Here is a 26,811-nt window from a genome sequence, read left to right on the forward strand (position 1 = left end):
GCACGCAGCTGCAAATACCAGAATGTCGTGGGCTTTAATATCACAGCGCAGCATATTGTTAGGGCATTCGATAGAAGAGCTGTTGCAGAGAACACTGAGCTGATCCTGTGATGTGATACACCAAAGCTGATCTATACGGTATGGGGTCCCCTATGCAAGCCTATGAGACCTTCTAATAGTCTAATAATATTTTATTAGTTGCTAGAGAAAGGAGGGTGGTTGTTTTCCACTGTCATTATTAATATGATCGCTCCTTTCATTTTCTATGGAATTGTAACAATGCTAATGGTAATGATCTTAACCATTTGTCTGCTTATGTTAGCCAAAGTACTGTATAACAGGACTCGAGGTTTATGAATAAATTCTTTAAACTTTACTGTGTCTTAGTTATTCTGTTGTGGACTGATATATATGTGCAAACGGGTATTTCGGGTTCCCACCATTCCTGAGAATAACTAAGTCGCATGTTCTGGGTTGTCTATACATTGGGACCGCCGAGCTAAATCTCGGATAACGAATGGGACACTAAGCTAGTCGGATAAGGGGTTCTTAGTTCTGAGGGGAGTTTCTGGTACACCACAATTCTCTAAGGTTCTGGTTTCCTGCGCATAGTTCTGTGCATACGCAGAATCCCTACAACATGGCGCACCTAACGTTTGGTCTTAATATCTGAGATGCCTTAGTAGTGCTTTTTATTAGTCCACAACGCCCTCACTCTGGTTTCCGGATAACGGGAGTGACGGTTTAACCTACCTAGGTTTTAGGCTATAGGTTCTTTCAAGCTTGATAATAAAAAAGGTTACACTAATCTAAGCCCAAGTGCTACTGAAGATCTCGTTGTATCTTCTTTTTTAATCCTAATGGCGGTAGATATTCCCGCTCATAGTAGGGTGTCTCTGCGTGCTCATTTGAGGACGTACGGGGTGCCTGATGACGGGATGGCAGTGGTGTTTGTCGTAAGTGCAAGTGCTACTTACCCTTATGAGTTGTTTTACTCTTGGGTTACCCTTGAGGCTGTGGAAGACGTTGATAAGATGTTCCACAAATACACTGCTACGCAGGTGCCTCTTCATTATACCCCATATATGGCTTTAGAAATTCCTATTTCAACCTGGCAGCACACTATTTGGTTTAATGGCGCCCTCCCCCACACGGTCACCCCGGCGAGACTGGGTCCTTTGTCAATTGAAGGAGCTACTTGGCCGGTGCTGGCCGGACATACGCCTCATCCACGCTACCTGACGGTAGGAGTGGATAGCTTACGTATACTACACACGACCTTGATTACGGTCCATAGGGCGTTAGTGCAGTATGTGTTGCGCACTGTACAGGTGGGGGCACCTGCAGTTGCGGGACACGGGGCTGATCACCATCATGCGGTTGTGATCAGTCCTGTAATGGTAAACGCGGTTGTTGGCAAGCGCCCCCAGAATAAGGATGAGTATCCTTATTGGCTTGCAGAGAAATTCGATCAACTGGAAGCCGTGTTTCCTAACACTAGTCCTGTGGATAAACACAGGATACTCACTATTACTTTGCCGAAAGAACTAGTCCCGGACATTGTCGATTGTGACAATTGGGGCAAAGTCTTTGCCGCGACCTATTCGAAGTGCTTCGGCACTACGTCTATGTCGGTACTACCTTCCGTTATCAAGAAAGTCCAGGAGGACCATGGGGCGGAAGCAGCTATTGAATTGGGAATGCGGCTTATCGACAGCTTCGATATAGTATGTTCCATGATTATGGGAAATCTCAAAGGAGATGCCATGCAGTTTCAAGTGGGAAACATGATGGCACTTATTGCGGATGACGATAAGCCGAGGGAGTTTGCAAAAGTTATTGTGAAAGCCTATAGGATGGTCGGACGTAGTGCCCTAGGCGTGAAACCCGTCATCAGAATTCCTGATGTAGTACAGCACACTAAAGTGAGTTCGTCTACAAAAGACGATAAACCCAACTTTCCAAAACAAAATTGGCGAGCTAAAAAACAAGATAAACAGCAACAGAAACAGGAGACTCGTCCAGCGTCCCCAGTTCAGGCATATGTTGAACGCACTTATGATTTGCGTGATCGTTCTCGTATTAAGTCACCTGATAGGTTTCAGGTTCCTGACCAGCGCTCTCCTCGTTCTTCACAGGAAACGGCGGCTTCACACTTTGGTGGAGGAGACCGTGGGAGAGGCCGGGGTGCTCAAGGTCGAGACCAGCCCCGACAGGCGGACGGAAAAGGCAAGCAGGAGGATTCTGCACGTCCACGTCCTCCGTTTCAGAAAAAGAAGGTTGCTGCAATCTCAGCGAAGTATGCCTCAGATGGTGCGGACACAGCTTCTGAACATGAAATGGGCGCTGACGCTGCTAGACAGCGCGGCGGAAGTTACAGTAGTGCGGGGAGCACTGCGTCCATTTCTGGAGGCGACAGCAACTAAAATCTATGTAACAGTAGAAACTGCTGATACTCGCGTAGCCCCCCCTGAGAGATTATTTGACGTAGTCCTCAATATTGAGGGTGACATACAACGAAAAATTAACGCGGTATTTTGGGATAATCTAACGACCACCTATGATATACTATTGGCGGATAAAGATTGGCCCCCGGCTTTCGTTCTAAATGCTCCAAGGGGGGAAGAAGTCATTCTTCCTTCTTTTGGACACGTAGTGCCCAAGGAGGAGTCTAAGAAGTTGGCCGAGGAGTGGGCGCGGGTGCTTGCGCCTGCGTTGTATCGTAATCAGGTGGGGTGGGATAAAAGTTCTACCCTCCACGAATTTCCATTGCGGTCCGACCCCCAGCCTCAGCCCCAATACCCTATGCGTCGTGAGGCTAGGTCTCACGTCGCGGCTATCCTTGAACAATTGGAATATCAGGGAGTACTTGAAACGTGTGTGTCATCCATGAATAATCCTTTATTCACTGTAACGAAGCCTGACGGATCGTACCGCCTAGTTTTGGATTACCAGCACTTAAACTCGCACTGCCGGAATTGTGCGGTGCAAAATACCCATAGTTCAGCTCTCGTCGATAGTCTTGTGAGAAAAAGGTTCAAAACCACACTCGACTTGTCCAATGGTTTTTATTGCCATAACATATCCCCTCATAGTTATGAGTGGACCGCTTTTACTTCGGGTGGTAAACAAAAAGTGTTCAAAAGGCTACCAATGGGCTATAAGAATAGTCCTGGGGTATTTGCTGCCCGTGTGGTCTCTCTCTTAGAGATAGTAGACCCGGAGGCGTACTCGTACGTTGATGACATCTACTTAACAGACGACGAGTTGCTTCCACACCTTGCTCGCGTGGACAACATAATTACTATGTTTGCGGACTTTGGTTACAAGTTTAACTTTAAGAAGTCCCACATTGCCGAGTACACAGTTTTATTCTTGGGGTACGAACTCAACAATGAGGGCCGAGGCTTGGCTCCGCAGTTCCTTGAGAAATGCGCACGCCTTCGTATCCCTACGACACTGAAACAACTACAATCATTGCTGGGCTTTCTGAATTTCGGTCGTACCTACATTCCTGAATATGCCCAGCGTATCAAGACACTATATGCCTTGGTGCAACCTACTTTTGCCAAATCTTGCTGGCTGCCAGAACATTCGGCTGCATTACACTCTTTGCAGTCTGACCTTCTTACTGCGAAATATTTACAAACTCGTGATAACCACACAAACCTGGTCATAAGAATTGTACCGGGTGTGGAGGGGTTCACGTACTTAACATACAATGAAGGAGACACTGTCCCCATTGCTTACAAATCTCATTTATATACTTCGGCTGAAATGCGTTTCTCCACTGTCGAAAAAGTTTTGACAGCAGTTCAGATGGCAATCCTGAAAGAACGAGCGCTATCACAGGGGAAGCGCATGATGGTGGTAACACCATTTCCTGCCTTAGAGGCAGTCACTAAAGCAAGTGTGCCGAATTCTAAAGCTTTGCATCCAAGGTGGATACAATGGGCGACCTCCTTAGCCTCGCCTGATGTCGAATACATTTTTGACGCAGGACTTCCGACTCAGGAGAGTTTGGAGTATGAATTAGTTCATCCGGCTCCACTTACATTGCGCCCGTTGGAGGAGTTCCATTGTGTCATATACACTGATGGGTCCGCGCAGCCCGCAACTGGATCAAGGCACGCTTATTCAGCGGCTTGCGCAATTGTTGTTGGTACTTTCATGAATGGAGAATTCATACAGGATGCGGTGCATACGCAGACTTTGGGTGATTGTACCGCACAATTGGCGGAGCTTAGAGCTCTGGTGCTTGCACTGGAGTTTGCTGATTACAGAGTCACAACTCTTATAGTGAGTGATTCTTACTATTGTGTACAATCTTACAACGACAATCTGATGTTTTGGATCGCGAATGGATTTCGTGATTCAAAAGGTAGCACAGTGAAGCATAAAACGCTTTGGGCTAGGGTGGCTGAACTAAAATGCAGTCGACCCCTTGTGAATGTTATTCACACTCTTAGTCACCAACGAGTTGGCGTCCATGCTGTCGGTAACAGTTTGGCTGACGAGCGCAGATTTTACAACGCACACCAGTGCCACGCATCTACATTCACTCGCATTAGAAACACCTTCACCACGCATTCCAATACCCGCATACTTTTACCACTACTGGTCCTGTCACAGTCTAACACTGCCACCTACTGTTCACTAATGATACATTAATTCTTAATACATTTTTAATTGCTTTAGTTGTTTGCAGGTTTGGCACTATTTGAAAATGTTATATTTTTGGGGTGAGACCCCACAAGCCTCCTGTTTTAATTACCCTCAAAGGCGTGGTTTTGTCTTGTGCTGTAAAGACGTGCATACCAACAGCCTTCCATGTAAAAAATGTGTGAAAATTGCAATGCGATGTAAAAACTTCGGAGTAAAGGCAGTTTCGCGGATGGAGGGCGCGTGTACACAGGAGCCCCTCAGGATCGCACTCCCCTGGAAGGTCATTATATGGGGGGAGTAGATGGAGTCAAAGGAACCAGTGCCTGAATCTCCCCACCCCCCGTTTGCCTGTCAACAGACGCGTGAAACTGCCCCAAATACACCCCAGCCCCCCAACCCTACACGAGTACTTACACCGCACTCATCCCTCTGCCGCCGAGACCTCCTCTCAAACTCCTCCAACTGCTCGTCCCTTAACTTGCCGGGGGTCCTGGGCTCCCATTCCAAGGGTGGGGGCGCTGGGCCCTTGGCTGTGACCCCATATGCCGGAGGGGTGCTCTCCTCCCTTAGGGCTGTGTCCCAGGAGGGGTCCGGTGCTGTCGTGAAGGCCAGGGGCCGGAAGGGGGCTGCGAAGAGCGAGACGACGTGCTTGTCCGGTGACCCTGAGGGAGCAACGAGAGATGGGTGAGGGTCCAGCGGCCTCCAAGAGCTCCCAGGCTCTGCAGCCTCTCCAGACAAGAGCAAAACACCCCCCTCTGGGAGACCCAGGCTCCCCCCAAAACACCCCCCTCTGGGAGACCCAGGCTTCAAGGAGAACTTTAATTTGTGATAGAAATCATAGGCCTAGAAATCCCCTTTACACCTTATAAATCTCACAGTATTTATTTATGCATTTTTATATAGCGCGGACCTTACCCAAAGGTGTCAGGGCGCTTCACAATAGGACCAGTTACGTTACATGAGGAGAATGTTACAAATGTACATGTTACAGAAGCAAATGAGATACAGGAAGAGGTGTGATACAGCCATAGACGGCAGTCACTCACAAACACACTGGGATGACGCTTGTACAGGCAAAGAATACAAATATACATTAGTGAAAGAACTTCCTTGGGGCTTGAAAGGGCGTGTTTTAGTTCTGGAAGTGTCTCTGGAAGAGAAGAGATTTGAGGTCAGTTTTGAAGGTCCGGGTAGAGGTGGTGGTATGGAGCTGTGGCGGAAGCAAGTTCCAGATTCTCACTGCATTGCCTGAGAAGGATTGAGCCATCGATCTTTCCCTTTTGCATTACTAGACGGTCTAGAGCCTCCAGAGATTTTCAGTTTATTCGCCTGGTAGCGAGGGGACAAATTGTGCAAAGCTTTGTGGGTGATACAGGCTGTCTTGTAGATTGATCTTGCCTCGATGGGAAGCCAACGGAGGGAAGACAACAAGGGTGTGATGTGGTCACTTCTTTTGGCCCCAAAAATAAAACGAGCCGCTGAATGGAGAACGGATTTAAGAGGGGAAAGGTGGGATTTGGGGAGGCCAGTAAGAAGAGAATTGCAATAGTTTAATCTGGAGAGAACCAGCGATTGGACCAGGGTTTTTAAGTCTTGCTCCTCGAAGAAGCGTCGAATCCCCCACAGAAGGCGCAGTTGGTATCGAACATTCTTTGCAATGGAATTGATGTGGGAGAGTAGATTGAGCCTTTTGTCGAGTACGACACCAAGGGATTTTGCGCTGTCGACAACAATAGGTTCACTGTTAAGTACATTCAGCTGATCCAGCCAAGATTGAACAGGAGGAGGAGAGAGTGAGCTAGAGAGGAGGAGGAATTCAGTTTTGGAGGGATTCAGAATGAGTTGATGAGTTGACATCCAGTTTTGAATAGAGTTGAGAGTAGAGTTTAGGATGGAGAGATCGTGTGTGGAGGACACCTTAAGGGAGATTTGGGTGTCGTCCGCATAAAGATGATAGATGATGCCAGATTTACTTAGGAGATTGCCCAATGGTTCCAAATAGAGGTTGAACAAAGTGGGTGCAAGTATAGAGCCTTGAGGAACACCTTGACCGACCGCCAGAGGAGATGAAAGACTGTTCGCTATTTTGATCATTTGGGATCTATCAGAGAGGAAGGAGGCAAACCATTTAAGCACAGTGCCCTCCATGGCCATTCTCTGTTGAAGAGTGTTAAGGAGAGTGTTGTGATTGACAGTGTCAAAGGCTGCAGAAAGGTCAAGGAGGATTATAAGACCAGACTCTCCCAAATCAAGTATCCGCAACGCGTCATCAATCACTTGCAGCAGGGCTGTTTCAGTGCTGCAGTTTTGAATGAGGCCGGACTGGAAATTGTCAAGAAGTTCATTGTTCTTGATATGACGAGAGAGTTGTTTCGCTACACATCTTTCTGTGATTTTTGCAAGAAGAGGGAGGTTGGTGATGGGGCGGAAGTTGTTGAGGTCGTTCGCATCAGCGGTGGGTTTTTTAAGCAGAGGGGTAACCTGCCCAGTTTTGAAGGACGCAGGAAGGGAGCCTTGACAGAGGGAGAGGTTGACCAGAGTGGTCCAATAGGAAAGAGAATGGGTGTAGAAGTCAATGGCAATGGCGCTAGGGATGGGGTCAAGAGAATGGCTGGAGGGCTTTGTTTCGAGGATGCATTTGAGGAGGGCATCTTCAAAGATGGCATCAAAGTTCTGCCAAATGGCTAAAGATTTGCTCTCCTCTAGGGGGGTAGGATGAATGACCTGATCCACCAATGATTTCACTTTTTCATCAAAGAATATAGCGAATTCCGCTGCTTTCTTTGAAGAATCCTCTGGCTTAAGGGTTGGGGCAGAGCAGTTAGGATTTTTGACGAGATCGAAAAGTTTTTTGTGTCTGTTTTTGGCTGAGTCGAGGAGGGTTTTGAAGTGTGATGCTTTTTCACGGAAGATGTGATTGTGGTACTTGGATCTTGCTGATCGTAGCGTAGAAAGATTAGTGGAGGATGGAGCTTGTCTCCATTGTTTCTCCAGGATTCTCAGGTTCTTCTTTTCTTCATAAAGGGGTTTGTTGAACCAAGGTGCTGAAGGAATAGGCCTTTTCCTTTTGCTTTGGAGAGGAGCAACATTATCGATTTCGACTGCAAGGACTGAGAGGCATTGGGAGGTGAGATCGTTGAGATCCATGTTCGGGTCTAGCCTTGGAAGTGATATCATAGCAGAATCACAGAGAGTATCAAGGTCAATGGTTTTGGTGTTACGGAACCAGGTAGTAGTCCTTTTAGGTTGGCCAAGAGTTATAGAGTGTGATAGGTGAAGAGAGAAGGGGATGAGGAAGTGGTCAGACCAGTCTACATGAATAGGGATAGCAACAGTAAGCATGTCTGCTTTAGATATAACAAGGTTCAGAATTGAGCCCTTCGAGTGTGTTGTTTCAGTGCAGTGTAGGATGAGGTCGTTTGCTGAGAGAAAGGTGGCCAGCCTGCTAGCAGAGGGATCCTCCAGCAAGCCCCAGTGGAGATTGAAGTCTCCCAGGAAGATCTGTCTGTCACTTTGCGAGTATTGGTCGCGGATGAAGTCGGTGAGTTCCTCCAAAAAAGAGGAAGAGCAGCCACCAGGCGGGTGGTAAATGGCATGAAATCTGAGGGGTGAGCAGTGTTGGATTTCAAGCTCAAGAGATAGGCATTCGAAAGTACGGAAGGAGCTGTTAGGAAAAGCCTTCAGTTGAAGGGAGTTTCTAAAGATGATTGCAACACCTCCCCCAACCTTGTCTGTTCTGTCAATTCTAAGGATAGAGTAGTCAGTGGGTAGCAGAAGATCAAACATAGAATGAGAGGTGTCATTGAACCAGGTCTCTGTGAGGAAAAGCATGTCGAGATTGTGAAGGGTGATGGTGTCAGAGATTTCCAGTTTGTGTTTCATTGCAGATCTGCAGTTGTGGAGCAGACAGCGCAACTCTGATGAGACTGTTTTGGTGACGGGGACGATTGGGCTATGAGGGGTGATAGGGATTTTGTACTTGTAAGAGGGTGCCCGGGAGGAATAAGGCAGATGATTACTTCTGACAGAAGAGATGGTCGGAATAAAGAAGATAGTAGACTTACTTGCTCATGAGTCAGACGCCCCTTGGAGGAGGGGAGGGGTATCTCACCCCCTGTACCCTCTCACTTCACAAGGAGTATTTCACTACTGCTTACAAGTCAGACGCCCTCTGGAGGAGGGGAGGGGCGTCTTGCCCCGCTGGCTCTCCCGACCTGCTCCCTTCACATGGAGTATTTCACTACCGGTTACAAGTCAGATTCCCTCTGGAGGACGGAAGGCGCATCTCGCTGCTCCGGCTCTCCCGACCCTCTCCCTCCACAAGGAGTATTTCACTACTGCTTAAAAGTCAGACGCCCTCTGGGGGACAGAACAGGCGCTTCGCCCCTCCGGCACGCCGGACACTCCCTCCACAAGGAGTATTTCACTACTGCTTACAAGACAGATGCACTCTGGAGAACGGAAGGGGGGGTCTCACCCCTCCGGCTCGCCAGGCGCTCCCTTCACAAGGAGTATTTCACTACTGCTTACAAGTCAGACGCCCTCTGGAGGACGAGAGGGGCGTCTCCCACCTCTGACTCTCCAGACCCACTCTTCACAGGGAGTATTTCACTACTGTTTACAAGTCAGACGCCCTCTGGAGGATGGAAGGGGCGTCTCGCCCCCTGGACCCTCTCCATTCACAAGGAGTATTTCACTACTGCTTACAAGTCAGACACCCTCTGGAGGATGGAAGGGGCGTCTCGCCCCTCCTGCTCACCGGAGTCTACCTTCACAAGGAGTATTTCACTACTGCTCACAAGTCAGATGTCCTCTGGAGGACGGAAGGGGCGTCTCGCACCTCTGACTCTCCAGACCCTCTCTTCACAAGGAGTATTTCACTACTGTTTACAAGTCAGACGCCCTCTGGAGGATGGAAGGGGCGTCTCGCCCCCTGGACCCTCTCCATTCACAAGGAGTATTTCACTACTGCTTACAAGTCAGACACCCTCTGGAGGATGGAAGGGGCGTCTCGCCCCTCCTGCTCACCAGACCCTACCTTCACAAGGAGTATTTCACTACTGCTCACAAGTCAGACGCACCCTGGAGGACGGAAGGGGCGTCTCGCCCCTCCGGCTCACCGTACCCTCTCCCTTCACAAGGAGTATTTCACTCCTGCTTACAAGTCTGGTGCCCTCTGGAGGACGGAAGGGGCGTCTCGCCCCCTGGACCCACTCTTAACAAGGAGTATTTCACTACTGCTTACAAGTCAGACGCCCTCTGGAGGACAGGAGGGACATCTCGCCCCTCTGACTCTCCAGACCCTCTCTTCACAAGGAGTATTTCACTACTGCTTACAAATCAGATGCCCTCTGGAGGACGGAAGGGGCGTCTCGCACCTCTGACTCTCCAGACCCTCTCTCTTCACAAGGAGTATTTCACTACTGTTTACAAGTCAGACGCCCTCTTGAGGACGCAGTGGGGTTCTCACTCCTCCGGCTCTCCGGACCCTCTCTTCACAAGGAGTATTTCACTACTGCTTACAAGTCAGATGCCCTCTGGAGGACGGAAGGGGCGTCTCGCCCTCTGGACCCACTCTTCGCAAGGAGTATTTCCCCACTGCTTACAAGTCAGACGCCCTCTGGAGGACAGGAGGGACATCTCACCCCTCTGACGCTCCAGACCCTCTCTTCACAAGGAGTATTTTACTACTGCTTACAAGTCAGACGCCCTCTGGAGGACGGAAGGGGCGTCTCGCCCTCTGGACCCACTCTTCACAAGGAGTATTTTACTACTGCTTACAAGTCAGACGCCCTCTGGAGGACGGAAGGGGCGTCTCGCCCTCTGGACCCACTCTTCACAAGGAGTATTTTACTACTGCTTACAAGTCAGACGCCCTCTGGAGGACGGAAGGGGCGTCTCGCCCTCTGGACCCACTCTTCGCAAGGAGTATTTCACCACTGCTTACAAGTCAGACGCCCTCTCGAGGACGGGAGGGGTGTCACGTCCCCTCGACCCCCTCTCTTCACAAGGAGTATTTCACTACTGCTTACAAGTCAGACGCCCTCTCAAGGACGGGAAGGATATCTTGCCCCTCTGACTCTCCAGACCCTCCCTTCACACTGATTATTTCACTACTGCTTACAAGTCAGACGCCCTCTGGAGGAGGGGAGGGGTGTCACGTCCCCTCGACCCCCTCTCTTCACAAGGAATATTTCACAGCAGTGAGGTTCACAGCCCCCTCATGAGCAGCTGTGGGTGGGGGTGGGTACTTTACAAAGTATTATCTAAATGCTGCCAGCTTTATGAAGCTGAATCTACACACAACAGACGTCCAGTGAAGTACTCAGGCAAACATTTGTTCGTTTTAAGAGTACACAAAATACACCCTACGGATAAATACAAGAGACACTGAACATATCTAAACAAGTATAAAATGTAGCGGATCGGGGAACAGGGGTCAGAGAGCCCCCATGTTTTGCAGCCATCATGTTTCTGGGTTACCGCAAAGTGTCCGGATTAAACAGGTACATTTGGTCCAGAACTTGGTTAACTTTGGCAGAGCAGCAGAGTGAGGCAGAGTCCAACCTGGATGGAAATCAGAACTGGTTGTTGCTGTTGAGTTTCAGTTTTTTTAAATTAACTGCAGCAGTTGGTTCTTTTTATAAGCAGGGGCGTAGCTTTGGGGGGGGGGCTGGGTGTTGAGGTGTGATCCCCCCCACCCCCCAAATAAATGCATTCTTGGCTTGGTAGTTGGGTTTGGGGCCTTATGTCAGTTTTGCTATGTCTGTGCCGGTTTTTCTCATCGTGCACTAAGAATAAAAGATAAAACAGTGACATCTGATGTAAAACAGGAGAGAGGCAGAGATATATAATCTGGTGGTAGATTTTATTTTTTTAAATACCGACTTCCTTGCTTGTCCAAATTGTGTGATCCTAGGCAAATGTTTTATTTCTCCTTTTTCTCTATTATCACATATGAGAGCACTTTTAAATACCCGAGTTAATCACAGTACAAGCACCTCATATGTTTCATATTTACCAACTATCACTTTCAAAAAATGTCTGTCTATGCAATTTTGTAATCTGATGTACTAAGGTGGAACTGTAGTAGTTTCTTATAAGCATGTTGTTCTTACATACTCTTAGTCCTATGATGTCACTGTCATGGCAATAGAGTGTTACTGTTTGAATCCAGGAGGATGTCAGTTCCTGGAAGCTGTGGAGACGAACAGTCAATAAAGGGCGTGCTCTTACACTTACTTGTCTGGTGTAATCACTACAGAAACGCTTCGGCTTATTAACGAAATACACTTTTTTGAAGCTTGAAGAGACTATATCATATTATTACATTATGTTTGTTCAGTGGTTACATGGCAAACGTTTTCATGGCTTGGCTCATACATGGACTGTTAGAGCCGAGCCAGCCCGGTGGATCTGCTCGGCTGATCCGTTAATTTGCTGGCGTGTCCACCTTTATTAGCAACTCGGTGTTAGGACCTGGGGCTGTCTGTCACTTGATGAACTGATTTGAAAATGGCGAGGACTAGAGCCATGGAGCCCCGCCCTCATGCACTGATTTTACAACTCTACCATCAGGGGCGAAGAAGAGTGCGTGCAGTGAAAATACATTTAAAATAAGCGATCCCAGGACAGGGACTCCAGACCGTTGTGTTGTTCTTGACTATAGTCATGATTTCCCAGGGAGAACTATGAGGCCCAAGTGTGTAGCTTCAGCGGTGAGGAACCATGGAGGTTTGGGGTGTTATTGTAATCTTGACTTGGTAGTTTGGTCTGGGGGCCCTGAGTCGGGTCTACTATGTCTGTGTCGTTTTTTCTTGTTGTTCTCATTTCACTAGGAGCTTTTAACTTTTTCAGGTTTTGGATCGAGATCTTAAGTATATATAGGGACTGGTTTACCAGAAAAAGTAGTACATCACACCCATAAAAGTCCTCCTTGAATGGGGGCAACATACTACTCTTTGGAATTCACAAGCATTGACAGTTTTGGGTTAAGAAAGCTGCACCAGCCTCAGGTCTTCAGGCATACTACTGGCATCAAACAGCCAAAAGATGATGGGATGAATGCTTGCAAATAGTCTAACCAGGAGCAATCACTCTGTATCGGATTCCAATCCATGGTTTTTCACTCACTGTGCCACTCTAGAGAGCGGCACGCCTAATGCACATCAGCACTTGCCCGGTTCCTCATTGAAACAGTCCATCCCAAACCCTGGTTATCTCACCCCTCCACCCTGCAGCCCACAGCTTTTTAGTTGGGAATTTTGAGATTTATCCCCCCAAATTTCATTAAGCTATGACCTGTTTGTAAACTGTGGTTCCTGTTGAAAGGCTGAGCACGGGTTCTTCTGTGCTGACAATTCCAGCTAAAACTTCCTCTCCCCTGACCGTTCGGCTAATGATGACCCCCTCTTCTGTTCTCGAGTTCTGCTGAGTTCAAAGTGCGCTTGTGTTTTTGCACACTTACCTTCTCTTCTTGTGTAGGAGGCAGCTTTGAACTCTTATTCAGTAAAGTAGTTCCCTACCTCCAAGTTCCAGCATGTTCCATCTGCTCCTTGCCGGGGCCCGGTTCTGGCTTTGCCTGCCTTCAACAGCTTCAATCGCACCCTCTGGACGCCTAACATCGCTGAGGCACCAATTCTTTTGGAGCGTGTGTTCAACAAGTTAGGATAGTTTTTACTTTTGGAAGGAGAAGCAAAGTGGAAGCAGCTCGGCTGCAGTGAAGCAGCGTTGCCCTGAGGATCTCTTGAGCATGACTAGTTGGTAATTGGTTTAGATCTGGCGTTAGCCAAGACCGTTCGTTTTCCCTGTTGTGATCATAGGTGGGTTCGGCCCGCCCTCTTCATCCATTGCTCTGTCGGTGTGCCATTCACATCTCTCCTCCACCCTGGACATGGAGCATGGGGTAGTGGACCGCGCCACTTCGGGCGTTGGGTAGCTTCAATCTGAGTGCCACCATGCTGTCCTTCCGCAAGGAGCTCATTCACACACAAAGTAGTTCCTTTCAATGCCAAGTAAAGCAATGTTTTTTTTTAAAGAGAAAATGTTTTACTTTTAGGAACTGTTTTTTGCTATAACATATTGGTAAGGGCGCAGCAGCTCATCCAATAACAACATTTTACAAAACCCATGACACAGTACAAAAAAACATAGACTTACCTAAAACTAGGCCTATTGATTTTGCCACTGCTTGTTATTCATGTTCTTGTCTTAAATTTTCTTTTCAACAAAAAGAACGAGGTAACTATATTTTTCTGACAGTTTAAACATGCATCCATGCTGTGTCCTGCAATCTAATATCTAGCCACTAGGTGTCACTGCTGTACTACCACTGAACCAGTAGATTGCCAGCAGCAGAGCTACACTGTGGGCCAAACTCACAAAATGCACTTGCAGTATGTAAATAGTACAGCATTCGACCTACTCATGTACTACAAAATGCTTTTCTCAAACCTACTTCCAGAGAAATCCGCCTCACCTCTTTTTTCTGTGCAGAGATCGCTCCACGTGTGGAGATGTCTGCGCACCTACCATGCGTTTTGGTAGTAAATGTGGGATAGACCCAGGGAGTGGCTGCAGTATGAGGAATACTTACTCCTAAACGGGTGGGGTTCAGGCAGGGAGACGGAGGGGTTTAAGACGGGCATGCAAATACAAACACCCTCCCACAAAAGAGTCAGACCATTGCTATTCGCAAACTACACTTTTAAAGTTACTACAGACAAAAGGGTTCCAAGCCCAAAAGAAGCCGTAAACGTGCTCCAGCCTTGGTGTAAGTCTGGCACCACACATGGCCACTCACATCTATCTGAAAGGTACACTAAATTACAAATAAATATTTTATGATTTCAAAAATTAATCATTCTTTTAAATTAATATGAAAATCCATAACTATTAATTACATTCAAGTAGCCCTCGACCTTATAGGTCCTGCACACCGCTCCCCCGCCGCCGCTTCTTGTTATGTTATTTTATGTTAGCTGGTATTTATGGAGCGCACGGCTACTCCAGGGAGTGTCCCGGCGCTATGAAAGACCGAGTCAAACTAGACAGAGTGCACCAAAGCAGAACCGGCCAAATCTAATGTTGAAAAGGCCATGTTTTTAGTTTCCTCCTGAAGGTGAGGAGATCCTGCACCTGTCTGAGAGAAAGGAGCGGGCTATTCCAAAGGCGAGAGGCAACCACTTGAAAAAGATCTGCCCCTGCCTGGGGCCCCTATCTTATGGAAGGCTTTAAAGACCAAAACTAACGCTTTAAAATGAATCCTCTTCCAAACCGGAATCCAGTGTAAGGAAGACAGAAGAGGAGTCGTTCGTGTCCTAGGCCCCGCCAAGAGAATGGCTCTGGCCGCCATTGCGTGTCTGGGCTTGTTGCCCAGAGGAACAGATTTGGTCCTCAAGCTCTCCTCGAACCGTTGTTCAAGCCACGGTCTCTCCCGTTATTGTCTGTTTTTATTATAATTGTTGTGCCCACACTGTAAATACTGTTATGTTATGTTAAAAAGTATTTATACAGCGCAGGTTCACCAAACGGTTTCTTGGCGCTAAGTGGAGTCGGTCAGTTTCTTGACAGAGAGAAAGGAAGGGTTCAGTTGTATGCCTGGACAAACAGCCAGGTTTTGAGAGAGGACCTAAACTGAACATAGGAAGAAAACAAGCGTAGTTCAGGGGGAAGAGAATTCCAGAACTGTGGCGCCAGGAACGAAAAACGAAGACCCCGTGTTTTTTGCGCTTAAACAGGCAAGGGGTTAGTAGATTCATGTTTGCAGAGCGCAGCACTCGAGAGTGGGAATAACGTTGAAGTCTGGACATAATAAAAGCCGGGCCGTAGTCCGAGAGAGCTTTATAGACAATGCAGCCTAGTTTGAAAAGTCTGCGTTGACACACGGGAAGCCAATGTAAATTTTTCAGTAGCGGTTTCACATGGGTTGACCATATACAAGCCTCGCGGCTTGGTTCTGTACCAGATGGAGTCGGCGTAGTTGGTAGGCCGGGATATCGGCGTACAAAGAGTTAGCGTAATCAATACGCGACATCACCAGTGCAAGAACAGCTTGAATCCACTCTACAGTATTTCTTCCCCACCTCACTGCTTGTTGTTATTACGCTTTTTACTATTTTTGTCACCCGTGCCCATTTTCCGCCATTTCCAGCGCCCTATCCCCCCCTCCCAGACAGCCCCTCCTACCTCCCAGGACTAATTATGGTGGCCGCTACATTGCTGGCCCAGCAGACTCACGCAGCAGGTGTGCCGTTGTAGCGCCAAAGGCAAGCACGTCTGCGTCCGTCTGTGCCTGGATCACGCCCAGCGCTAGGGACCCTGGATTCCGCACTCCGACAGATACTCTGCTGCAGAGCTCTGTGCCCTGTACGCAAAAACAACTGCTGCCTCTCATCACCCCGCTCCACAGTGGGACCTTTCAGTTGCACCCACTACCGTTTCACCGCCACCCTTGGACTGACCGCTATCGCAGCAAACAGCGCTGCGCCATCCCCGTCGGCTGAAACCTCCCTCGAACAGTTCAGTTGTCTACTGTTTAATGCCAGATCTCTCTGCAAAAATGGCACTGAAGCCTGGGACACCATCTCCACCCTTGGCCACAACGTGACCTTCATTACAGAGACCTGGCTCACCATCACATCCACCCGACACCCACCGGCTACAAGATGAAACACTGCGACTGCACCAACAGACATGGAGGAGACATCTCCATCATACACAGAGACTCAATCATCTGCACCATCACCGATGCCGAAACCACGCTGATCTTTGAACACAGGAACTTCCAGCTCCGCATAGACGACAGAACCACCGTCAGAGGTACCCTCGCTTCAGACCCCACAAACCGGCCTCAGTAACACTTTGACAGAATTCATCACCCCTCTCGCCATCGAATCCGAACACTACATCTTCCTGGGAGACTTCAACTTCCACCTGGACAACCCCACTGACACCAACTCCACCGACTTCCTGGAATGAATGGACAACGTCAGCCTCAAGCAGCTGGTCACGGACCCCACACACAGAGCAGGACACACACTGGACCCAGTCCTCGCATCCAGTAACAGAATTAAATACAGCCACACCACAGAACTCACCTGGTCTGACCACTCCATTGTGCACATAACCATTCCCGGACCTGCCCCCACCGCCCCTACCCATCACAGTGCCGCCTTTGCAGCTGGCCCAAGGTCACGCAGCCCCAATGGACTGGTGCCCTCAGCATCGCCCAGCCCATCATCACCAGCGGAGAACTTCAGTGCCTGGATCACCAGCGCTGCCGACTGAGTCACTCCCGCCAAACCGGCCAAAACACACAGATCCACCAAATGAGCCTGTTGGTACACTACAGAACTGAGCATGTCGAAACGCAGGTACCAAAAACTGGAAAGAAGAAGGCACATCAACAAGAGCAACACTGACTGTGCCACCTTCAAGTCATCCCTCAACAAACTACCATGCCTGCTCATAGCAGCAAAAAAGGAGCCCCTCACACACCGTATCAACACCAGCGCCAACCAAACCAAGGAACCCTTCACCATCATTAAAGAGTTCACTTGCCAGTCAGCCAACGAAAACTCAATCCTCTCCTCACAGGAACTCTGCAACGCACTCGCTGACCACTTCCACAACAAGTTAGCAATCATTTACAGAAACTTCGATCGTCAACTCACTCACCTGCTCAGTATCCCATCAACCACCGATGCCGACCATCCGCTCGCCATATAGGAACAACTCAGCACACCAAACATAACCACTCAAATGAACTCCATCCATTCAAACATACACACCGACCCATTGCCCCACTGACTTTTCAACCTCGGAAGAGACAAGATCAGCTACCACATCAAGACCATCCTCAATGCCGTCATCGACACAGCCACCTTTCCTGATACCTGGAAACACTCAGAGGTAAGACTGCTCCTCAGGAAACCCTCTGCAGACCCCAGAGTGCTCCAGAACTACTGCCCATCTCACTGCTCCCGTTTCCCACCCAAGTCCTGGAACTCACTGAACACCTGGAAAGAACCAACCTGCAAGACCCTTCCCAAACAGGATTCAGACCCAATCACAGCACCGAGACAGCCCAGATCGCCGTAATAGATGACATCTACACCGTACTCTGCAGAGGAGAATCCTCCACCCTAATCCTGGTCGACCTCTCCTCAGCCTTTGACACAGTCTCCCACCACACACTCATTGATCAACTATGCCAGATCGGAATCACAGATGACGCACTCAATGTTTGTTTTTGCACTCAGATGGATAACATCTTTTCTCACTGGGCGCACCAGAGAATCTCTCTCCCCCGTTCACCTCAAAACCTAAGACCACGATCTGCGACGTCCATCAAGCCTCATCCCTCCTCCAACCCTCTTCAACTTTAAGATGACACCACTCGCAGACATCGTTATAACCCACAACATCAATATCATCTCCTACGCGGACCACACCAGGCTCGTCCTCTCGCCTTCAGCTGACCCACCATGATCAAGACCAACTTCCACAACGGTATGAAGAGCGTCTCACTCAGCCTGGATGAAGAACAACTGCTGAAGCTCAACACTGAAGAAACGGAAGTTCTGATCTTCGGCAGACACCTACCTCTGGAATGACTTCGGCGGCCTGCGGAACTCAGACCCACTCCCACGCCGAAAGACCACTCCCGCAACCTCGGCATCACACTGGACAGCGAACTCTCAATGAAACGCCAGGCCAGCACCGTCTCCTCAACCTGCTTTGCACGCTCAACATGCTCCAAAGGTCTTCAAGTGGCTCCCCATCAGCAGCAGGAAAACGGTGCGTAGGCCGTCATCACCAACCGGCTGAGATACGGCAACACACTCTATGCAGGAACCCCCTCTGAACTCATGAGAAGACTCCAGATGATCCAGTACGCAGCAGCCAGACTGATCCTCAACCTTCACAAGCGGGCTCACATCACCCAGCACCTCAAAGACCTCCACTGGCTCCCCATTCAGAAAAGATGCCAATTCATGCTACTGACCCACACCTACAAAGCCCTTCACGACCTCGGACCTACGTACTTGAACCACCACTTGAACTTCCACCTACCTCCCAGGAACCTCCGCTCCGCTCACCTCACCCATGCACAAATACCTTGCATCCAACGCTGCTGCACAGGAGGACTCTCCTCCTCCCACCTCGCTGCCAAATCCTGGAACCGATTCCTTTCACCTCCGTACTCACCATCACTGACTCACTTCAGGAAGGGACTCAAGACCTGGCTCTTTGACTGATACCCACGGCACAGCGCCTGATACCCTCTTGGGTGATAAGCCGCACTTTATAAATACCGATGGATTGATAGATATAATTTGAGTATTAAAATGCAAGTAAGGGTGGATTATTCTGTTTTACAGTTTGATAAATTATCATATTTATAAATTAAATAAAACATTTTAAATAAACATTTAGGTTGATGAGCTAATGTACTGTAACATTTAATTATATTAGTTCTAGGTTAATAATATTTACTTTAAAATTAATCTACATTTTAGTATTACATTAAAATATTTGTATTATTTTTTTATATTAGTAAACTTTATTATTTTTGTTTATACTTTCCCACAGGGTGATCTCCATCCTGTTGGCTGAGCTATGCGGCTATCTGTGAAAAGTTACTAGCAGTAACTTTACACTTTAAATTCTGCTTTAGATGTCTTCACCTCCTGGAATAAGCGTGTAGAGGCGTGCACGTCCGTACGTACATTTTAATCTACGCTGAGAAATGGTAAATAGTGAAGAGGGGTAAGCCTACACCTATGTGCAAGAGTATTTCTACACGTGAGTTCATCTATATGTGTAAATTTACATTTAGGAATATGGCCCAGAGTATATTTAAGCTACGGGAGGTGCCGAACATCCCCACGCACCACCTAAGATGTCCAGCAACGGCTCTAACATCCAGCAGGCCAGGCAGCTCCCCACCACAGCCTGCTGCTGCTGCCTCTACCTCAGAAACTCTGAACCCCATATCACTCCCAGAATGGGCCCAAGAGACTCCTTCTCAGCTTCGGGCACATCTTATTGGTGACTCAGTGATGGAAGTGGGAACGCTGTGCATTCTTCCTGGACCCCGGCCTGGTGCCAGGATGTTGCCAGTGGTGTCTGTGTCCTGTGTTTGCCAGTCTGCCTGTCTTTGCATCCCTGCCTCCCAAGCCCAGACATGCCAGCTCACACTGTACCCCCGTGTGTCACACGATTGCAGCTCCCTTCACACTGTCACCCAGTGACGAGCCGATGTCTCATAGTGGAAAAGAAGATATGCTGGAAACTCTGGCATTGAGAGAGTTTCTAGCTCGTCTTTAGAGACCTGGGCAGCTGATGTTCACTACAAGAGTTGAAAACACCCCAGGACACTCGCTGCAGTTTCAACATGCTTTTGAGTTTTTTGGGGTGGAGGAGATGTTGGGGGGGAGAAGAGCCTCTTATGCAGTTCTCAGCACAAGCTCCCACCTTCGCCAAGGTCCCACAGCACAACTGGGATCATTGTGCAGCTCTTCTACGCCATGTGCCCTGTGGAAGTACTCACCACGGTGACCTGGGACGACTGCTGGTGACTGAGAGCCTCTAGTGTCCTGTGGACAAAAGAAACAAGAGGAGTGTGGGCAAGACACAATGGAGGGATGGAGAAACGATGAAAGAGAAATGGGGAAAAAATACACACAGAGAAACAGATTAAACACAATAAAATGTGGAGATGAAGTACTCATCTTTGGGACTAACGCCAATCCCTGGAACGACACCTGGTGGCAGTAGACCTGGGCCATACTCCCACACCCTCGCACCACGCCAGGCACCTTGGCATCATACTTGACAACAGGCTCACCATGAAAAACCAAGATGAACGCAGTCTCCTCAGCCTGCTTCCTCAGGCTCCGCATGCTCGGGAAGATCTTCGAATGGATCCCTATCAGCACTAGACGCACCATCATCCAGGCCCTCATTACCACGGCAGCACTCTTTACATTGGAGTCACCACTCAGCTACTAAACAGTCCTCAAACCATCCAGAACATAGCAACCAGGCTCATCCTCGACCTCCTAAGGTGGCCCGCATCACCCCCCACCTCAGAACACACCACTGGCTCCCCGTACACAAGAGATGTCCGTTCACAATGCTCACCCATGCCAAGGCCCTATGCCACGAAGGACCCGCCTACCTCAACCACAGACTGAATCTACACCAGCCCATCAGACATCTGTGCTCTGCCGCCCTCTCCTTTGCCCACACTCCTCGCTACCCCGAAGCAAGAGCTACGCCTGCACCTTCTCCTACCTGGCCGCCAAGACCTGGAATGGCCTCCACCTTCCACCTCCGAGCCTCCCCCACCCTGCAGAATTTCAGAAACAGACTAAAGTCCTGGCTGTTGGACTGACAACACCCAGCAGCAGCTTCCCCCTCCCAGTGCCTGGATACCCTCACAGGTGATAAGCAGCGCCTTACAAATCCTGTTTGATTGATTGATTTAGATTCAGACAAGGAGAGGTGCATGGAGACATGGGAGAGAGATACAGTGAAAGACAGAGAGACACACAGATAACCACATGTAGGGAGCGGCCCAAGCATATATGAACCAGAGAGAGAGAGATACAGTGAAATACTGAGAGACAGACAGATACACACATGTATGGAGCGGCCCAAGCATATATGAACCAGAGAGAGAGAGATACAGGGAAAGACTGAGAGACACACAGATACACACATGTATGGAGCGGCCCAAGCCTATATGAACCAGAGAGAGAGATACAGTGAAAGACTGAGAGACACGCAGATACACACATGTATGGAGCGGCCCAAGCCTATATGAACCAGAGAGAGAGATACAGTGAAAGACTGAGAGACACGCAGATACACACATGTATGGAGCGGCCCAAGCATATATGACTTAGAGAGAGAGAGATACAGTGAAACACTGAGAGACAAACAGATACACACATGTATGGAGTGGTCCAAGCATATATGAAGCAGAGAGAGAGAGATACAGTGAAAGACTGAGAGACAGACAGCTACGCACATGTATGGAGCGGGCCAAGCATATATGATGCAGAGAGAGAGAGATACAGTGAAAGACTGAGAGACAGACAGCTACGCACATGTATGGAGCGGGCCAAGCTTATATGAACCAGAGAGAGTGAGAGATACAGTGAAAGACTGAGAGACAGACAGATACACACATGTATGGAGCGGCCCGAGCATATATGAACCAGAGAGAGAGAGATACAGTGAAAGACTGAGAGACAGACAGATACGCACATGTAGGGAGCGGCCCCAGCATAAATGAACCAGAGAGACAGATACAGTGAGAGACTGAGAGACACGCAGATACACACATGTATGGAGCGGCCCAAGCATATATGAACCAGAGAGAGAGAGGTACAGTGAAATACTGAGAGACAGACAGATACACACATGTATGGAGCGGCCCAAGCATAAATAAACCAGAGAGAGAGATACAGTGAAATACTAAGAGACAGACAGATACACACATGTATGGAGCGGCCAAGCCTATATGAACCACAGAGAGAGAGATACAGTGAAAGACTGAGAGACAGACAGATACACACATGTATGGAGCGGCCCGAGCATATATGAACCAGAGAGATACAGATACAGGGAAAGACTGAGAGACAGACAGACACTCACATGTATGGAGCGGCCCAAGCATATATGAACCAGAGAGAGAGAGATACAGTGAAAGACTGAGAGACGCGCAGATACACACATGTATGGAGCGGCCAAAGCCTTTATGAACAGAGAGAGAGAGATACAGTGAAAGACTGAGAGACAGACAGATACGCACATGTAGGGAGCGGCCCCAGCATAAATGAACCAGAGAGACAGATACAGTGAGAGACTGAGAGACAGACAGATACACACATGTATGGAGCGGCCCAAGCATATATGAACCAGAGAGAGAGAGGTACAGTGAAATACTGAGAGACACACAGATACACACATGTATGGAGCGGCCCAAGCATATATGAAGCAGAGAGAGAGAGATACAGTGAAAGACTGAGAGACAGACAGATACGCACATGTATGGAGCGGCCCAAGCATATATGAACCAGAGAGAGAGAGAGATACAGTGAAATACTGAAAGACAGACAGATACACACATGTAGGGAGCGGCCCAAGCATATATGAACCAGAGAGACAGATACAGGGAAAGACTGAGAGACAGACAGATACACACATGTATGGAGCGGCCCAAGCATATATGAACCAGAGAGAGAGAGATACAGTGAAATACTGAGAGACAGACAGATACACACATGTAGGGAGCGGGCCAAGCTTATATGAACCAGAGAGAGTGAGAGATACAGTGAAAGACTGAGAGACAGACAGATACACACATGTATGGAGCGGCCCGAGCATATATGAACCAGAGAGAGAGAGATACAGTGAAAGACTGAGAGACAGACAGATACACACATGTAGGGAGCGGCCCAAGCGTATATGAACCAGAGAGACAGATACAGTGAGAGACTGAGAGACAGACAGATACACACATGTATGGAGCGGCCCAAGCATATATGAACCAGAGAGAGAGAGGTACAGTGAAATACTGAGAGACAGACAGATACACACATGTAGGGAGCGGCCCAAGCGTATATGAACCAGAGAGACAGATACAGGGAAAGACTGAGAGACACACAGATACACACATGTATGGAGCGGCCCAAGCATAAATAAACCAGAGAGAGAGAGATACAGTGAAATACTAAGAGACAGACAGATACACACATGTATGGAGCGGGCCAAGCCTATATGAACCACAGAGAGAGAGATACAGTGAAAGACTGAGAGACAGACAGATACACACATGTATGGAGCGGCCCGAGCATATATGAACCAGAGAGATACAGATACAGGGAAAGACTGAGAGACAGACAGACACTCACATGTATAGAGCGGCCCAAGCATATATGAACCAGAGAGAGAGAGATACAGTGAAATACTGAGAGACAGACAGATACACACATGTATGGAGCGGGCCAAGCCTATATGAACTAGAGAGAGAGAGATACAGTGAAATACTGAGAGACAGACAGATACACACATGTAGGGAGCGGCCCAAGCATATATGAACCAGAGAGACAGATACAGGGAAAGACTGAGAGACAGACAGATACACACATGTATGGAGCGGCCCAAGCATATATGAACCAGAGAGAGAGAGATACAGTGAAAGACTGAGAGACAGACAGATACACACATGTATGGAGCGGGCCAAGCATATATGAACCAGAGAGAGAGAGGTAAAGTGAAAGACTGAGAGACACACAGATACACACATGTATGGAGCGGCCCAAGCATATATGGACCAGAGAGAGAGATACAGTGAAAGACTGAGAGACACGCAGATACACACATGTATGGAGCGGCCCAAGCATATATGACTTAGAGAGAGAGAGATACAGTGAAACACTGGGAGACAAACAGATACACACATGTATGGAGTGGTCCAAGCATATATGAAGCAGAGAGAGAGAGATACAGTGAAAGACTGAGAGACAGACAGCTACGCACATGTATGGAGCGGCCCAAGCATATATGGACCAGAGAGAGAGATACAGTGAAAGACTGAGAGACAGACAGCTACGCACATGTATGGAGCAGGCCAAGCTTATATGAACCAGAGAGAGTGAGAGATACAGTGAAAGACTGAGAGACAGACAGATACACACATGTATGGAGCGGCCCGAGCATATATGAACCAGAGAGAGAGAGATACAGTGAAAGACTGAGAGACAGACAGATACGCACATGTAGGGAGCGGCCCCAGCATAAATGAACCAGAGAGACAGATACAGTGAGAGACTGAGAGACAGACAGATACACACATGTATGGAGCGGCCCAAGCATATATGAACCAGAGAGAGAGAGGTACAGTGAAATACTGAGAGACAGACAGATACACACATGTAGGGAGCGGCCCAAGCGTATATGAACCAGAGAGACAGATACAGGGAAAGACTGAGAGACAGACAGATACACACATGTATGGAGCGGCCCAAGCATAAATAAACCAGAGAGAGAGAGATACAGTGAAATACTAAGAGACAGACAGATACACACATGTATGGAGCGGGCCAAGCCTATATGAACCACAGAGAGAGAGATACAGTGAAAGACTGAGAGACAGACAGATACACACATGTATGGAGCGGCCCGAGCATATATGAACCAGAGAGAGAGAGAGATACAGTGAAATACTAAGAGACAGACAGATACACACATGTATGGAGCGGGCCAAGCCTATATGAACCACAGAGAGAGAGATACAGTGAAAGACTGAGAGACAGACAGATACACACATGTATGGAGCGGCCCGAGCATATATGAACCAGAGAGATACAGATACAGGGAAAGACTGAGAGACAGACAGACACTCACATGTATAGAGCGGCCCAAGCATATATGAACCAGAGAGAGAGAGATACAGTGAAATACTGAGAGACAGACAGATACACACATGTATGGAGCGGGCCAAGCCTATATGAACTAGAGAGAGAGAGATACAGTGAAATACTGAGAGACAGACAGATACACACATGTAGGGAGCGGCCCAAGCATATATGAACCAGAGAGACAGATACAGGGAAAGACTGAGAGACAGACAGATACACACATGTATGGAGCGGCCCAAGCATATATGAACCAGAGAGAGAGAGATACAGTGAAAGACTGAGAGACAGACAGATACACACATGTATGGAGCGGGCCAAGCATATATGAACCAGAGAGAGAGATGTAAAGTGAAAGACTGAGAGACACACAGATACACACATGTATGGAGCGGCCCAAGCATATATGGACCAGAGAGAGAGATACAGTGAAAGACTGAGAGACACGCAGATACACACATGTATGGAGCGGCCCAAGCATATATGACTTAGAGAGAGAGAGATACAGTGAAACACTGAGAGACAAACAGATACACACATGTATGGAGTGGTCCAAGCATATATGAAGCAGAGAGAGAGAGATACAGTGAAAGACTGAGAGACAGACAGCTACGCACATGTATGGAGCGGCCCAAGCATATATGGACCAGAGAGAGAGATACAGTGAAAGACTGAGAGACAGACAGCTACGCACATGTATGGAGCAGGCCAAGCTTATATGAACCAGAGAGAGTGAGAGATACAGTGAAAGACTGAGAGACAGACAGATACACACATGTATGGAGCGGCCCGAGCATATATGAACCAGAGAGAGAGAGATACAGTGAAAGACTGAGAGACAGACAGATACGCACATGTAGGGAGCGGCCCCAGCATAAATGAACCAGAGAGACAGATACAGTGAGAGACTGAGAGACAGACAGATACACACATGTATGGAGCGGCCCAAGCATATATGAACCAGAGAGAGAGAGGTACAGTGAAATACTGAGAGACAGACAGATACACACATGTAGGGAGCGGCCCAAGCGTATATGAACCAGAGAGACAGATACAGGGAAAGACTGAGAGACAGACAGATACACACATGTATGGAGCGGCCCAAGCATAAATAAACCAGAGAGAGAGAGATACAGTGAAATACTAAGAGACAGACAGATACACACATGTATGGAGCGGGCCAAGCCTATATGAACCACAGAGAGAGAGATACAGTGAAAGACTGAGAGACAGACAGATACACACATGTATGGAGCGGCCCGAGCATATATGAACCAGAGAGATACAGATACAGGGAAAGACTGAGAGACAGACAGACACTCACATGTATGGAGCGGCCCAAGCATATATGAACCAGAGAGAGAGAGATACAGTGAAAGACTGAGAGACACGCAGATACACACATGTATGGAGCGGCCAAAGCCTTTATGAAGCAGAGAGAGAGAGATACAGTGAAAGACTGAGAGACAGACAGATACGCACATGTAGGGAGCGGCCCCAGCATAAATGAACCAGAGAGACAGATACAGTGAGAGACTGAGAGACAGACAGATACACACATGTATGGAGCGGCCCAAGCATATATGAACCAGAGAGAGAGAGGTACAGTGAAATACTGAGAGACAGACAGATACACACATGTAGGGAGCGGCCCAAGCGTATATGAACCAGAGAGACAGATACAGGGAAAGACTGAGAGACAGACAGATAC

At 48.2% G+C, this 26,811-nt stretch overlaps 1 protein-coding gene across 10 annotated transcripts in view; it reads right to left on the bottom strand.

Moving 5' to 3' along the window:
• MISP (mitotic spindle positioning) overlaps positions 1-26,811 on the bottom strand; it is a 209,595-nt gene that overhangs the window by 19,135 nt on the left and 163,649 nt on the right. For all 10 annotated transcript variants that reach the window (XM_085639004.1, XM_085639005.1, XM_085639012.1 and 7 more), the window contains 2 exons: positions 20,222-20,267; positions 5,080-5,327 (listed from right to left, as the gene is read on the bottom strand). In XM_085639004.1, the coding sequence (XP_085495130.1) occupies positions 5,080-5,327; positions 20,222-20,267 (294 nt within the window). The remainder of the gene's footprint in view (positions 1-5,079; positions 5,328-20,221; positions 20,268-26,811) is intronic.

Source organism: Triturus cristatus, chromosome 12, assembly GCF_964204655.1.
Source record: "Triturus cristatus chromosome 12, aTriCri1.1, whole genome shotgun sequence".
NCBI classification, from domain to species: domain Eukaryota; kingdom Metazoa; phylum Chordata; class Amphibia; order Caudata; family Salamandridae; genus Triturus; species Triturus cristatus.